Genomic DNA, 16,961 nt, shown 5'->3' with positions numbered 1-16,961 from the left:
GTACAGATTAAGTCTTAGGTTTCACCTAGCGCTACCATGTTATTTGTTTTTTTCTGACAAAAAGCACTGACTAACCATCACCCTAAATTTCTGCTTAAGATGTCAGGAATCAAAGCCTTTACCATCCTTGATTTGTACTAAATTAACAATGCAATGTTTACTTAAAGCAGAAAACATCAGAGTTCTCCTATCTTAAAGTAAGTTCTTGTAGAAACACTATCATTCTAACAGTGGATTTAAACTTGCAGCTCACACACGTGATTTTTTTTTGATGAGCTTAACACTCCTTCTGACTTCTGTTTGTGGGTGGATGGAATCACAGCAAGGAAAACTCGGCGGTCTTTCGAGTGGGAGAAAATGATTTTCTCACTGTACTATAGCAGACTATTTATGGAATCTGAGAATGAAATGGGCGGGGGGAGCGAGCTTGAACCCATGCCGCTCTGATGAAATGTATGTGGAGTAGTCACTGGCAACCCTGAAATCTGGGGAAACTCACTCGTAGACTGAACACGTAAATAATAATGAATGCACAGTTTCTTTAAATTGTCTTCTGTGACCCTGCCTCCTTCCAGGGCCATCTGTGGTATGTTCAGTTCTGACTTCAATCATAAAAGGATGCTGGAACAGCCCAGTGATGGGTGTAGCCCTAACAATAATGCCCTCTACATTAGTGATGAGACTTCGGTTGTAAAAAACAGACACCCACTAGACTCAGCTGAAAATAACAAAGGGAACAGAATATATATCCATATACTGGGGCTGCTGCATAGCGCCCAAGGGCAAGAAAGCAGCTTCCAAGGGAGAAAGGTCGGAGGGCCCGCGGCCAGGCAGTTCTTAGTCTTTACGCTGTTCCTGGTCTCTGTTTTTAGTCTCTGCAGGGCTGCATCTCTACGCCATGTGCGTCAGCTTTCTTGGCATGATAGAAAGGATCTGCCTCACACTTCCAAATGCAAAACATAGAGCCTGTCAGGTCAATTTTCAAACTGGCAGGAGAGAGCGGCTGATTGGCCCAGCTTGTGTCAGGTGTCCTCCTCTGGGCCAATCAGCAGTGGCCTGCTGGAACATGCTAGGCGTGGTTCCAAGCCCATGGAGGCAATGGAGGCAATACCCAGGAGGAGAGGCAGTCACTTCTTGTGTCGTTAAACAAAACACAAGCGAATCTAAAACCTCCACCACATAATCCAACCCTTACGGCTGGAGGAAGGAAACCCAAGCGCTGTCTAGAAACAGGTTTTCTAAAACGGGGTAAAAAATGTACAAATGTACCCTGGGGTACATGAAGAAAATATAGTAAGCCCTCTTTAAAAATTTACTTACATATTTTATATTTTTCTACCTAGTAAACATATTAGGATTATAGTATATTTTTATCTATATATATGAATCAGACATTTCAAGCCACTCACATATATGCCCCTGGGGACAGGAGGATTCCTATTTATCTTTCTATTGCCTTGCACCCTGACAACAGTACATTTAACTCGGAAAGTGGCTTGGGTAGGGTTCAAAAATACTGACTTGAATACATGCCTATCAAGTTTATCAGCAGTGCTTTCAGTTTCTTCTGTATTTAATACTAAGATTATTCAAGTAATGGGCCATATATATTACAGTAAGATAGCATTATAAGACATAAACATCTTCCACACGTCAACAGATATTTGATGGATGCATGAGTAAATCAAAATATGAATAAAATAGATGGATGGATAGATGGACAGATGGAAGAAGGAAGGAAGGGAGGAGGGCAGACTCAATGAATATTTTTAGTTCACAGTTTCCACATTCAAGCACTTCGGAGAAACTCAGGATTTTTCATCTCCATTTCCAACTACAAAATGGGTGTTCAGCAATTAAGACTATATGAGACAACAGATACTCCCTTCAGAGATCAATTTTACTGTTATCCACATAGTAGCACCTGAGGTTTATGTGTCAACCGATTCAGAACATACCTGTCTGAATACTACTGCGAATTTATTAATATTCTGGGCACCCATAAATGTCAACAGTCACATCAGCATTGGCATATATTCAAAAAACACTTTTACAATTGTGATATATTATTCATGCAGTCTACAGATGGATTCTCTCTTTCTTGTGACATGTTAACATATCTGACTCCCAGGCTTAGAAGCAATAAACTAGGAGCGATATTCTATAGTGCAGAGAGATGCTTATTCCTCCATAACCCACCAACCATCAGCCTTCTCTAGATTTCATAATTTGTGATGGCAGAAAGACCTGCTACGATGCAACTTTCAGATACATTGCTTCAGGGAAGGGGAAACCCTTGGGTTCTCAAAGCAACATTTTATATAGTGACCAGTGATGCAAATGCCATGGGAGCCAGAAAGCACATTCTGCCCATGAACATACTACGTATTCCCTACTTCAAAGTTTTGTAAAAAGCTGTTGTTTTAAATCTGACTAGACTACAAACATGAATAGTAGAGTGTAGTTCAAGGAAAGATGAATGCCTAAGCCAACGTGGTGCTAAGGTTACACATTAAGGTATTTGGGGAAACTACCGTTTTGGGTCAAAATCACATCCCAAAACACTAGGTAATGTGTCATCGCCTTGAAGCAAGGTCTAGCAACTGCACAAGTGTTTCCAGAACATTCCTACTTAGAAATTTTTCTTCAAGTTGCCCCATCTAAACTACCTGAGGTGACTTTTGTTTTTTGGTCCTAGGGAAAGAAAAAGATGTTGGCACAGAGGGTGTAAATCCCATGCCATCTGGTTATGTTGCTAACAGCTGTCACCTCTGTCACACCAGGATTTACAAAGCAATTTTTAGCATGAAGTTGCTTCATCCTCCACTACCTGCTGTTTAGCATCTCACACTCTTCCTTTTCACATCTCAAAGGATGGCAGTGTCCAGGGCTGTCATTGTAAGAATATGCACAGAGCACAGACGTTGGAAGCTGGATCAGAGACCAAAGCTGTTTGCTTATGAAACACTGGGAAATACTCAGGTCTATTTTTAACTCAGAATAAATCTCATCAGGCATCCTTGGACAAAAACCAAGTCTTTATTAACATGTATGGAGGCAATAACTTGATTAACCTATGAATTCCTGTCTAATTAGTATTTATCATGAAAAGCCCATGAACGAGTCTTGTATCCTTATTTATATTAGGATAATATTTTTGTGCGTTTGAATTTCAACGATCTTGTAGTGATATCAGCAACTGCCTGGTAATGGCACTAATTCCCAGCTTTTCACACTATTGGTCATTAGATTGATAACTAACCCACGGATACTCCATGGCTGGTACCTTATTTTTGGCATGTCGCTTCCTGATTTTCCAACGAATTTTCAAGAGGATACTAATTCCTTTCACCTTAGAGAGATTTTGGATTATTCTGCAGAGAAGACAATGAACAGGAAGTGGCAGAAAGTGTCACAGAATGAGTGGGAGATGAGACCCCTCTCAGATGACAGTAACCTGCATTGCTTAGGAGTTACGGGGACCCCCAGGAAACATTTCTGTCACCCATCAGGAAACAATTTTTCCTTCTCTGGCGTCATATAAATGGTGACTGCTCTTAAGCAAAGCAACCCCAGGCTGCTGCTACTTGCTTATAAATTATCTGCATAGACAAATGATTTAAGGGAGTTTGAATAATATATTCAGTTTCCATACTTTGGGACTCCTATTTCGGTTCTTTTTTTGCATATCTCCCTTGTCACTTATCCAGTTCCTCTCCATACTTTTCATCAAAAGAATCTCCTAGCAGATGATTTATTTCCACCAAGAGCCAGCACCCTGCTTAGCAACTAAGCAGCACTCAATAAATAGAGACTACTATTATTATTTGTTATTATTATTATTTCACCCCTGTGTCTACTCTGTCAGGCTGTGATTCTGTTAGCGCATATGACAGATAATAAAATACGATGATGTCTTCAGTAATCAGAAAACAACAGCAAAATTAAAAAGTTCCGACCACTGAGAAGGGACCAAGTAGAAGTGAGTAAAAGTAATACAGCAGTTAAGACAGAGAAGGGAAGGTCGTGTCCTGCAGAGACCACGGGACTTTGTGGAAAGAGGACACAATGGATCACAGCGGGGCCATGTGTGCCCCATATCACATGTACTGATAAATCCTGGAGTCACGGCTTCAGCTGCTCTGTGCTGCCTCACATCCTCCACTGAATGAAAAGTCCCTCAGTCCACAAGGGGATGAAGCGGAGCTGATACCAGCTGCTGTGGGCAGAGTTCACCGTCATCTGTCACTGTCTGCACCTGTCTGCTTGGCACCCAGCGCATATTAGCTGTTAAACGCTTCCACCTCTAGAAACAGAGTTTGCAGTGCATTCTCAGAAAGCATCTGTAACTGGCCCAATCTAAAGAGGATTCCTTTATTCATTTCGTGAATGTGTTCATTTGTTCAACTGACTGCTCGTCATAAACCAGCCTTGTGTCAGGCACTTGGGTGCAGAGCAAACCTGGACATAGGCTCTGTCTTCAAGAAGCTCCCAAACCAAGAAGTCAGGGCAGGGGATGTGAACTGTGACTTGGCAGACTCAACATGAGGTAGACTTGGATCAAGGACAATCCTGTTCTCAGCATCTAAATCTGACGCTCTGGTCCCTATCATTTTCCTGCACAATCTAGCATGCAGGAAGATATGCTTTTGTTCAGTGGTTCGCTCCCCCATGCATGCCGCGGGGTCTTAAGAGCTAATGCACCGCATCTGGGAAGATCTCTTTCCTTCTTTGCCAACAATTCTACGGACTTTCACAGTCACCCCAGACTGTGAGCTTTAAAAATGAAAAGACCACTATATGAAGTCGCCAAGGCAGAGAGGAATCATAACTTAGAGGTTGTCATTACTTAGGAGAGTTGTGACTGGCCAGCAGTTCTCCAATTTCATGACAATGGAAAAGATTCACCTTTTGGAACATGTTTTATCCAACAGCTTATTAAGACTTCCTCACTGTGTGCATGCCCAGTCAACTAAAAGATCCCCTTCTTTGTTATCAGCAAGTACATCTAATCATAAAAATGTTTAAAGAAGATCACTTAGACTTTTAATTTGGGTCAACAGTTCCAACACACATCATACACAAGACCGCCCAGCTACTATTTTATGTTGCTTTTAAAAAATAAACTTTAGTTATTTTGATACTTGCTTACTAGGTGTACTTCTAACCATTATTAGTGTCTACCTAAAACATCACTCCTTTTTTTTTCTCATAATAAAACCCTTCTTGGGCTTCCCTGGTGGTGCAGTGGTTGAGAGTCCGCCTGCCGATGCAGGGGATGCGGGTTCGTGCCCCGGTCCGGGAAGATCCCACATGCCGCGGAGCGGCTGGGCCTGTGAGCCATGGCCGCTGAGCCTGTGCGTCCAGAGCCTGTGCTCCGCAACAGGAGAGGCCACAACAGTGAGAGGCCCGCGTACCGCAAAAAAAAAAAAAAAAAAAAAAAAACGAAAAAACAAAACAACAACAAAAAACCCTTCTTTTCTTTTGGAAACTACACCTTTCTCATCTCAGTGCTTGCCAGTAGATGGAGCTGAGTCTGGTTCTCTGCTGGAGGGGAAAATCTCATGAGCAAGGCTGATCCAATGAAAATCAGGAGCCACTGAGCAACAGGCTGTCTGGTCCCTTAGGATCCTTAGCACTAAGGACCAGAAGGCCTGGAGGTGCCAGGAGCCACCTGTGCTACCACAGGGAGTCTGCATGACAATGGAATCAACACGGAGGGAAGCAGAGCCAGGAAACAGCAAGAAAGACCAACCGCTTATGAAACTGGTTAAACCATTGGGTCCAGCAGATCGGGTTCTCAGGGAGCAAATAGTAGAGTCTGGGATAAAGATTTTGACCAAAGCTCAAAACCCGTGAAAGCAAGGAGGCAGAAGCAGGATTTGAGATAAGAAAGAAGTCAAACTGTCGTGGCCCAAAAAGGCTTGGTCATGCTGGAAGGAAGCTCTGGATTGAGCCCTCCCCACTAGAACTGTCCAGTGTTGGGCAGAAGGGGCTGACCCCTTATATCCTCTCCTTGTTTGGTCACCAGATGCAGGCAGTCCCTGGAAGGGCGAGACCCTGGGCAAGTGGCTCCTGCAGCCAAGGAGATCAGGAAGAAGCTGAGAGCTGGAGGCCACTGGTTGACCCCGCTGCCCACGGTGGGGCAGCGAGTCATTCTGGGTGGTACATCGCTGTGTCAACCACACAGCTCTAGGAGGAAGCACATGCTCAACCCAGTTATATGAGCCAGTCTAAACTCCCTATTTTCTTCAAGCCAGTCTGAGCTCAGTTACTTTTACTGCTCATCAAGAGAGTCCATGCTTCCCTTCAAAGTCACAGGTCCTCTGAAACTTCATGATTTCAGCAAAATAGACACTCCCGAAGTAGACTGGGGAGCCCAATTTAAACCCATACTCACCAACGCGAGGGCAAGCACGGCAGCTAATCAAGGCCCAAATCTGCAGTCTGCAGCTGGCTCAGACATTTCAAATGATCAAACACTGAAGATGGGAAATGTCTGTTTCACTGGGCTGAGGATTTTGTGATTAAAACTGCCGAGCCACTGGGCAAAAAGGACTTTAGTTTGGATGTCACAGAACAAAGAAAGTCCAGCATACTGACATCTGAATAAACTTTATTATAATGGGAAGGAGACTTCTCAGCTTCATCTCTGGTCAGAAAGCTTCTCTCTAACCTATTTATCTCTCAGGAATTCTCATCCTCTCATAACAGAATGTGTTTGCTTCTCTGACAACAATGATTCATACATTAATAATGCCTTCTTTGTTCCTGCAAGTGACCAAGTTTGTAATAGTGAGCGTGAGAGGAAAATCCAACCAGCACTTCAGGCTCTTACCGGGCAGCGGTACTTATTAAATTATTTTCATATGTGCAGAAGTTCATTGTCACTCATGGTAGCTATTTTGTTAACCTTGTGAATTTCCAGCAATATTTCAATTTATAGCAATATAGCATAAAATGTGCAATTCCAACACCCCAATAAAATGATGTGAATACACACACATATTTCATTTTCAATATATATATTACACATATATCAAGAGGTGCAACAGCATATATCAATAACCATGTGTAAGCGTGTATGCATAAGGCAGGAGAGAGAGACAGAGAGAGAGAGAAACCACAAAGACACCAATGTACGTCACGGTCTACAACTAAATAATAAATGATAATAGTGTAAGGATGAAGCATTGTTCAGCACCATTAGGTAATTGAAATTAACTTGATCTTGCTTGCCTTTAGAACCTTCCTTGTTGAAATGAGTAAATTATGTTTATAATCTCCTCTGGATAGACTGTTTTTTGTAGAGTTTCTTATACTGCAACTCACCTGACAGAATCCAATGCTTGGATTATCAAGTTTCTCAGGGTAATTTATGGAAGCAATAACAGTACATATGCTGTGGGTCTCGCCCCAAAACTTGTTTAATAAACATAAAAGCAAAAACAGAGCACTTGTTACCTCCAGAGTGTGGCGGGAGGCCACAGAGCAGGACAACTCCCTGTCCTTCACGCACTGACACTGTACTTCTCATTTTGGTTTTAAAATTTTCCAGATCTGATTTGAAAACAAAACAAAACAGAATTTCAGAAAGGACCATAAATTTAAAATGTTCACACAGAGACATTCCTCTTTTTTAGGATAATAAAAAATCCCATCTCAGGAACCTCAGGAGTAAAACATTTAACATTTGCTTTGAGAAGGAAAAGTAGGATTTTGATTTCTTTACTAAGGCTTCTAGAAATGCAGCAATAGAAACAAAAATACGTATCCACTAATCCTGTACATTAAACCCACATATTCCTTTTTATCTGTAGCTGTAAAAAAATACAAACTGTTTTTATTATTGGTCAAATAATTTTTTTCAAGTATTTAATAAAGCAATTAAGGCAAATATTATTTTGATCACCAGTGGTTATTTTTAAAAACCATTTAATTTCTTTCAATAATAATCCAGGACAGCAAATTCCAACTCATATTCTCCAGCTTAAATTATAGCATGGAGAAAATTCTATGGGCTTCATTTTGAACAAAGCTTAAGCCTACGAGGAAAAAAAGAAGAAACGTTTGTTTCTCTAAACTATGATTTAAAAAAAAAAAGTACTGGGCTTCCCTGGTGGCGCAGTGGTTGAGAGTCCGCCTGCCGATGCAGGGGATATGGGTTCGTGCCCCGGTCCAGGAAGATCCCACATGCCGCGGAGCGGCTGGGCCCGTGAACCATGGCCGCTGAGCCTGCGCGTCCGGAGCCTGTGCTCCGCAACGGGAGAGGCCACAACAGTGAGAGGCCCGCGTACCGTAAAAAAAAAAGTACTGTGCATTCCATAGTTAATATATGCTGTGGTGTCACTTTCTGTATGGGAACAATTACACTGTCAATTTGTGAAAGAATATACTCATTTCATAGCTTTTAAGGGTTGATATAAATTGCCTATGTGGTGACTATGAAAAGTAAGGCAGTGTATGTATTTTAAAACACAACCTGAAAAATTTCAACTTTGAAAAATGCAAAAACCAAAATAATCTTCTTCAACTTGATAAAACTACCAACTGTAGACATGTATGAATTTTCTGAGCACCATAAATCAATACATCAATGGGAAATTAGAAGGTCTATGTGTTTCATTTTATTGTTACTGAAAAACAGTATTAAATTGCTAGCTTTTAAGCATGGAATAAAGCAATTCAGCAAAACTCACATATGTGTGACTATAAAAGGAGAAACAATAGTGTTTATGGACTTATTTTATTCAGAAGTTACCCTACAAAAGTGATATAACATAGCATTATATCATCTTAAATCTATAACCAAATGCAGCATTATCAAAACATTAAGGCTTTTGAAGTGTAACTGAGCTGGAACTGCAAAATTGTACCATCCAAACGTTTCCCAAAGACTAAGTGGAGGAGTACATCATATCAGAATGTAGCCCATACATGGAAAAATAATTTCAAATCATTATATTTTGACAACCAAGTATGCATCATAATTACTGATTTTCTGTCCAATTCCTTGTTTTCTTCTGTTATATAACTTCACATCATAAAACATATTCATCACTGATTTTACCCAGAATACACCAAAAAGGATAAAAAAAAGGTTCTACGGAAACTAACAATGTCTCTTCTCCTCCATAGGTGAAAACCTCTTTTGCCTAAACACTAACACTGTCACAGGTTTGTCCATTGCTCTGGACATTTGCAGTGATACTATCTCTACAGTATATAAGGGCAAAGAACATTATTTTTGGATACCTGATGTGGCCAGTTCATGGAGAACATGCATTAGGAAGAGCAAACAAAAATAACTGTAGTGGCCTGAAGTGTTTTCCCGGCTTTTTTTTTTTTTTTTTTTTAACCCTAGGGACTATAGAGATCAAAGTAGTAAAAATATCCAAAAAGTCTCAGATTACTGAAATATCCTGGCAGATTATATATGCAACCTAAACCCAAGTCAAGGCTGCATATGGTCCAATCTTGACAAGAACTGTATCAGAACAAGACCTGTTTAGGAGTCAAAATAAATAAGAAGTCATTCCAGAAATTATTTGGTAGAAACCTCTCAGATTTTTCTTCCTGTCTCCTAATTCTTGCAAAATGTGACATTATTCACATTTTGTGAGCCAGATTTTAAGAAGAAACCAACTTCATAAAGAGCATCTACAAAGAACTACAACTAGCATCATATTTGATGGTGAAAGACAATGTTTTCTGCCAACATCAGGAATACGACAAGGATGTTCATTCTAGCCACTTGCAGCCAACATCATACTAGAAGTTCTGACCGCTGCAATAATAAAAGAATAAAAAATAAGAAGCATACAGTTTCTAAAGGAAGAAATAAAATGACTCCTATTTGCAGATGATACGATTGTCTAAACAGAAAATAGGAAGGCATCTACAAAAACAAAAAGCAAACCAAAAAATTCCCACTACAAAGTGAGTTAAATAGGTCACAGGATACAATTTCTAGAGAGTAACAATAAACCTGCAGAAACCAAAATTAAAGACACCAAATTGCTTACAATCATTTCAAAGAAAATACAGTACTTAGGTATACAGATAATAAAACATACAAAGGATCTATATGCTGCAAGATACTGATAAAAAGGAATCAGTCTAAATAAAGTGAAGACACCTACTGTGTTCATGGATTGGAAGATTCAGCATAGTTTCAACTGTCCCCAAATTGATAGATTTAATGTAATTCCTGTCAAAATTCCAGCAAGGTTTTTGGTTGTTTTACTTTTATATTTTTTGTAGATGTAGGCAGGCTTGTGCTAAAACTTACATAGAAAAAGCACAGGCCCTAGAATAACTAAGACAATCTTGACTAAGAAGAATAAAGTGGAAAGAACCACTCTACCTAGTATTAAGACTTATTATGTAGCTACAATGAGCGAGACAGTGTGGGAACGGCAGAGGCACAGACACATAGAACAATGTAATAAAACAGAGAATCCAGAAACAGATGCACACAAATATGCTGAGCTCATTTTTGACATATGTGCAAAAGCAGTTCAATGGAAGAAGGACAGCCTTTCAATAAACGGTGCAGGAGCAACTGGACAACCATAGGGAAAAGAATGAACCTTGCCCTCAACCTCACTCATATATGAAAATTCAAAATGGATTTGAATGTAAATGTAAGACATAAAAATATAGAAATATAGACCTTTTAGAGAAAAATATAGGAGCACATCTTTGGGATCTAGGGTTAAGCAAAAAGGTTTTAGGCTTGACAGTAATAAACTGGACCTTACAAAATTTAAAACTTTTGCCTTGTGAAAGTGCATGGGAAAAGGATGAAAAGACAGGCAACAGGAGAAAATATTTTCAAATCGCTTATCCAGTAGAGAAATAGTATCCAGAATAAGTCCTCTTAAAACTCAATAGTAAAAAACGAAACTATCCATTTAGAAAATGGGCAAAACAATGAACAGGCATTTCACTGAAGAAGATATACAGATGGCAAATAAGGACATGAAAAATGTTCAACATCATTAGCCATCAGGGAAATAGAAATTAAAACTGCAATGAGGTATCACGGCACACCTATCAGAATGGTTAGCAACACCTATCAGACCTGCAGCGACAACACTAAACCCCATAAAGGATGTGGAGAAACAGAATCGCTCATACATTGTTGGTGGCTGTATGACTGTACAGCATTTCACAGCCTCTCTGGAAGCAGTTTGATAGTTTCTTCAAAAACTAAACACACAATTGCCATACGATCCAGCCATCGCACTCTTGGGCATTTATCCCAGGGAAACAAAAACATATTTTCACAAGAAAACCTGTACAGAAAAGTTACAGCTTTATTCATAATAGCCCTGAACTAGGGACAACCCAGATGTCCTTCAATGGATGAACGGTTAAACAAACAGTAGTGCACACATTTCCTGGAATACTACTCAGCAATAAAAAGCAATGGACTATTGACACACCCCACACTTGGATGAATCTTCAGAGAATAATGCTAAGTGAAAAAAGCAATCCTGAAAGGTTACATGCTGTACGACTCCATTTATATAATATGTTTAAAATTACAGAATTTCAGAAACAGAGGATGCATTAGTGGTTGTCAGTGTTTAGGGAAGTTGGGGCAGGGATATGGGTGTGGTTATAAAAGGGCACTGTGAGGGATCTCGACCACAGTGTGGATACACAAACTGTACATGATACCATTATAGAGAATACACACACACACACACACACACACACACACACACACACAAATAAGTACATATACAACTGGGGAAATCCGAATTAAAAAACAAAGATAAAATCCAGCTCTCCATATTTTTTTACTTTCTTTCCTCTTCCTCTACCCCACCTACAGGCCACAAGTGGCTCACCTTGATTGCCTTTCTGGTCACCACCTATGCTGTGCTGCTCTAAGATATCCCAAGTTCTGGTCACACCCTGGAGACAGTATCTCCTGAGATATCAAACAGAGGTATGCAGAGCCAGGAGAGAAATACACTCCTTACTTTGACTGCTTTTCCTATGAATATTCACATGGACCATTCCTGGTGTATAAAATACTCTACCTTGACACCTGTCTGTTAATTTTATTTATTGGGCTAGGTTTTCTATGGGCTGCTCAAACACTTTACACTTTCAGGTTGATCTCCCCTAGAGGGGTGGGATAGGGAGGGTGGGAGGGAGACGCAAGAGGGAGGAGATATGGCGATGCATGTATATGTATAGCTGATTCACTTTGTTTTACAGCAGAAACTAACACACCATTGTAAAGCAATTATACTCCAATAACGATGTTAAAAAAAAAAAAAGAAGAATCTGCTTGCTAATGCAGGGGACATGGGTTCAAGTCCTGGTCTGGGAAGACCCCATGTGCCATGGAACAACTAAGCCCATGCGCCTGGAGCCCGTGCTCTTCAACTAGAGAAGCCACCGCAATGAGAAGCCCGCGCACCGCAACGAAGAGTAGCCCCCGCTGGCCGCAACTACAGAAAGCCCGTGCACAGCAACGAAGACCCAACGCAGCCAAAAAAAAACAGTAAAGTTTCTAAGGGAAAATTCTACCATGGCAGGCTATAGGTGTGTCCTAGGAAAACAAAAATAGTTCCTTATATAAAAACAATGGCTTGCTCAACAAGTTCAATAGTATCTTAGTTTTCCTTCCCCAAAAGCAGAGCCAAGAAAGGACTTGAGTGATCTGCGGTATATGGAAGATGATCTCGGAAAGTAGGAGGGAAGGAGTGGGGTGAATGAAAGAGGGATGGAAGAAAAGCCACCAGCTGGTTACATTACTGAAGCTGCTACTGTAGTCAATAAGGGATTGATTCTGCATGAACCTCTGATAAGTGTACAGAATGCCTTCTAGAACCATCACCTTGAAAGACGGGAGTCAGGGGTATTTGAATATAGGCTCCCAAACTTACCAGTGAAGGGTTTTCCCTGGGGGCAATCATTTTCCCCTACCCATCAGAGCTCTCACTGTGAACTTTCATGGAACTGCCCACCCCCCACTGCACATTAATCAGAGGTGGGCAGAGGGGATTTAATACATTTGGGGAATACCAAAAATGTCTACTGCAAATAGATTTCGTACTTAAAAGCCCAGCCTTTTTACAGGTTTTACAACAGGTTTGTGTTGTAAGTTTCCAAGCAGACTTACATATTCAGTATTTTCTAAGCCTCCTTAGGGAACAGGGAAGCACTTACTAAGATCTTAACATCTTCAGGAACTGTCTTTGCTTTTTATACACAGTTGAAATACTGGTACAATGGGTGAACTCTAAGCACCTAGGAATACTTTACAAGACCTTTCCCCACAAATATATCATAATTCAGCTCCTTCCCTGCTTCTCATCACCCCACTGCTCCAGCAACCCCAACTCTCAGCCACATACACTGAAACAATAACAAACTATTTGGCTTTCCCCAAGCACAAAACGCTTGTCAAAAATCACGCAACTGTGCTCTCCCACTCCTTCACTGACGTTGCACTTTTATTCATCTTCAAAACCAGCTTCATCCACATCCCTTTCTTGAAACTCTTGAAATTACCTCCATCCTTTCAATTCTGTTTATTTATTTATTTATTTAGGCTGTGTTGGGTCTTCGTTGCTGCGCGCAGGCTTTCTCTAGTTGCAGCAAGCAGGGGCTACTCTTCGCCACAGTGCGCGGGCTTCTCACTGCGGTGGCTGCTCTTGTTGCAGAGCATGGGCTCTAGGCGCGCGGGCTTCAGTAGTTGTGGTGTGCCAGCTCAGTAGTTGTGGCTCGCAGGCTCTAGAGCGCAGGCTCAGTAGTTGTGGCGCAGGGGCTTAGTTGCTCCGCAGCATATGGGATCTTCCCAGACCAGGGATTGAACCCGTGTCCCCTTCATTGGCAGGCAGATTCTTAACCACTGTGCCACCAGGGAAGCTCCCAATTCTGTATTTTCTATATGTTTCTATTTTTCCATGTTGTTCTCCTATCCTGGGGGTCCACCAAGATTAGAACACTGTCATTTTCATCTTTGTATCTCTAGGCTATTACATATTTGTTGGCATTGTGTGGGTCATCAACATACATTTGCATCCATCGTATCATTTTCCTTGGAATCTCCATGGTGGGTCCCCCACCGAAGTTGAATCCTCTGTGACTGGGTTGCAGATTTCTTAACTTTCTACCAGTGAGATTTAGGAAAAGAAAACAGGAGTGGGCCCACCAGGGATCCTGTCTTTGCTCCACCATAATCCAGACCTGCAAGACTGGGGAGTTACCCCTTGATCATCTGTGCTTCCCAGATTTTTATTTGTAAACTGGGGACAACACCTGCCCTCTGAACCTCACAGACTTTTTTGAGAGAGGCTCTCTAGCATCGTAGATCTGCAAGCCCTTTGAAAAATAAATAGAATTATAGAAGTGCAAGGTTCCCTTATTCCTTCTGAGACTCTGGTTTTACAACTCTCCTTACTTCAGTCTCTCTCATCTCATCTATGATTTCAAACATGCAAAGATCACTTCATCTAAAAAGCAAAATATATCTTCCAATAACTCCCATGCGCCACTTTTCTTAAACAAATCCTCCTTCCCCCCACGACCATCTCTCTGTTTCCTTCCACTTTTTAACTTGGATTGAATTTAAGTCTCGGTCCTCTGGAGTCAGATAAACCCACCTACAAATCCCTTTCCTGAAACTTAAGTGTTTGACCTGTGGTAGATTACTTCACTTGTTGATCCACAGTTTCATCATCTGTAAACTGAGGATAATAATAGCAATTATCTCTGCTATTGTTGTGAGAAAGAAATAAGACAGTCTACATCATTTACTTAAAACGGTGTGTTCACAAAATAATAGCTATCATTTTTCTTTACATCCTCTCATAGATCTCACCATGTCTGAAGCTTTTACCATTGTGTCTATACCAAAGATGTGCTCATCAAAATTTTGATTCAAAACATGCATTTTCTGCATGCCTTCCAGACACATTTTGGCTATTCATCTCATATTCAACATTTCATTTTCCTACGCTTAGAGTAGTCCCTACAAAACCCTACAACTTCCATCATTGTGTTGTTACTTTCTAAGACTCCCACCTCCAATTTGTCACTCCTCATTCCTACTTTTGTTTAATCCATTCAATTTTATCATGTTAATTGTTTTGCAAAGTTCAGCCTCTTTCGTCCCATTTCTAATTTCTCACTACCACCGTTTTAATTTTACTGGAAAATTTTTATGATGCAAATTCACCTGGCATGTATTAAGCATATGGCTCGAGTATGCTTGTCTATCAAAACTCTGCATCCCCAACGTCATAAGAATATGCTCTATCAAAACTGACTAATTTCATATATGAAGGAATTAATGGATGAAAGAATTTGCTAGGCTGTGTGACAGAATTTCCTGGAATTTATCTCATTTAATTTTCACAAAAGCTCTATTTAAAGGTATTATTTTTCCATTTTCCAAAAAAGCTGTGGCTCAGAGCAATTACAGACTTTGACAAAGGTGATGCAGTGAGAGGTGGAGCCAGTTCAACTGATTTCAAGTCCAGCTCTTTTCATCTTTATACTATGGGATAAGTCCATCCAACCTTTGGGCTGGTCTCCCCACCTGCGATCTCTCCCCTCCCATCCAATCCATCTGTCTTGTGCCCAGAGAGTTGAGTTCAGTTTTCTTCATAAAACACATATCCAGTTTTCAATACCTGCTCAAAATTTTACAGGAATTTCTCATTGCCTAGATGATGAAGTCCTAACGTTCAGTCATTCACTTGACACGTATGTATTAGTATATGTACATATATATGTATATATGTGTGAAATATGTACCTATGTTCCAGGTATTGCCACAAAAGAGCTCGGTTTGTCATTTGGAGTATTTCGGCTTCTAAAACTTTACTTATGCCCCATCATTCTCCTTTCAACTTATGTTAAGCATCTATATTTCAAGGTCTAGTTAAAAATGTTCACGCTTTGTGAAGGAAGAATTCTCCGATAATTCTGGACTACATGATAACTGAGTTTTAGATTAGTCTGTCTCACAAGACTAAGGCTGAGGGCTCAGTTCACCTCCATCTCCGTTTTGCCTTCCACAGACCTCAAAAAGCACCTATCCAGTACAAATGGCTTCAACTCAAGCAGTATGATTTGTCCCCTCTAGAAAAGATACCGTCCACTGTTAAGAGCACACAGAATGCTTGTGCATAGTAGCTGCTCTCTAGCAAGCCCTTCTGCTTCCATCAGTTGAACTGCCTGTATTTATTAACAGAACTGAATCACCCTTTTTACATGAAATTAAATTACTAGTGAAATACTTCAAAAGTTGAGGGAATAAGCGTGTGAAAAAAAGGGAACTGTTGTTTATAAAAAAAATTTTAAACTTCTGAAAAACTCAACGAAAGCAATTCACCCTTTCCCAAGATTGATGCTAAAATAGATAGAATACATGATGCAAAATACCATAAAAGCTTATAAATAAAAAAATAAAAATCTTTAGACTATTTCTGTACCCAGATTACTTAAGAAATATTTTTTAAATTATCACTCAAATTCAAAGAAAAACAATAGCTGGAAATCACAGGAGATTCATAATAGGTGTGTTTTATACAAATAACACAACGAATTCCTACCTTCCATCAACGAAGAGTGCTGGGCACTGCATTAAAAAACAAAAACAAAAAGCAGAAGACATATATAGTTTCATGTTTTAAGCAAAAATAAAATTGTTATAATAAAAGGTAACTTTTCTTTAAATGATTACCTATTTTAATTTATTAAGGAGCTTTTCAATTAAGAGTCCAACTACTGGTCCTGACTATATCAAATAAAAAAGCCCCTTATGTATTTGGGAAAACGTTAATGCTGGATTATTAAATCAAACAACAAAAATTAAGAATAATGTTTCCGATATTGACAGTTTTGCTCTTCCAGTATATTAAATCTAAGAAAAAAAAAACTCTTCCCAGTTGATTATAGATATTAATTTCACCTGTAATACTAAA

At 40.0% G+C, this 16,961-nt stretch overlaps 1 protein-coding gene across 1 annotated transcript in view; it reads right to left on the bottom strand.

The window, feature by feature from the left end:
• The window catches only part of CNTN3 (contactin 3), a gene marked incomplete at its 3' end in the record, with an annotated part of 239,450 nt that overhangs the window by 140,057 nt on the left and 82,432 nt on the right, over window positions 1-16,961 (bottom strand). The window contains exon 4 of the mRNA XM_082847771.1: window positions 7,465-7,560. Coding sequence (XP_082703897.1) covers window positions 7,465-7,560 — 96 coding nt within the window. The remainder of the gene's footprint in view (window positions 1-7,464; window positions 7,561-16,961) is intronic.

This window comes from Leucopleurus acutus (genome assembly GCF_964270905.1).
Source record: "Leucopleurus acutus genome assembly, chromosome: 10".
NCBI classification, from domain to species: Eukaryota; Metazoa; Chordata; class Mammalia; order Artiodactyla; family Delphinidae; genus Leucopleurus; species Leucopleurus acutus.
This window is presented reverse-complemented; position numbering and strand designations above follow the sequence as displayed.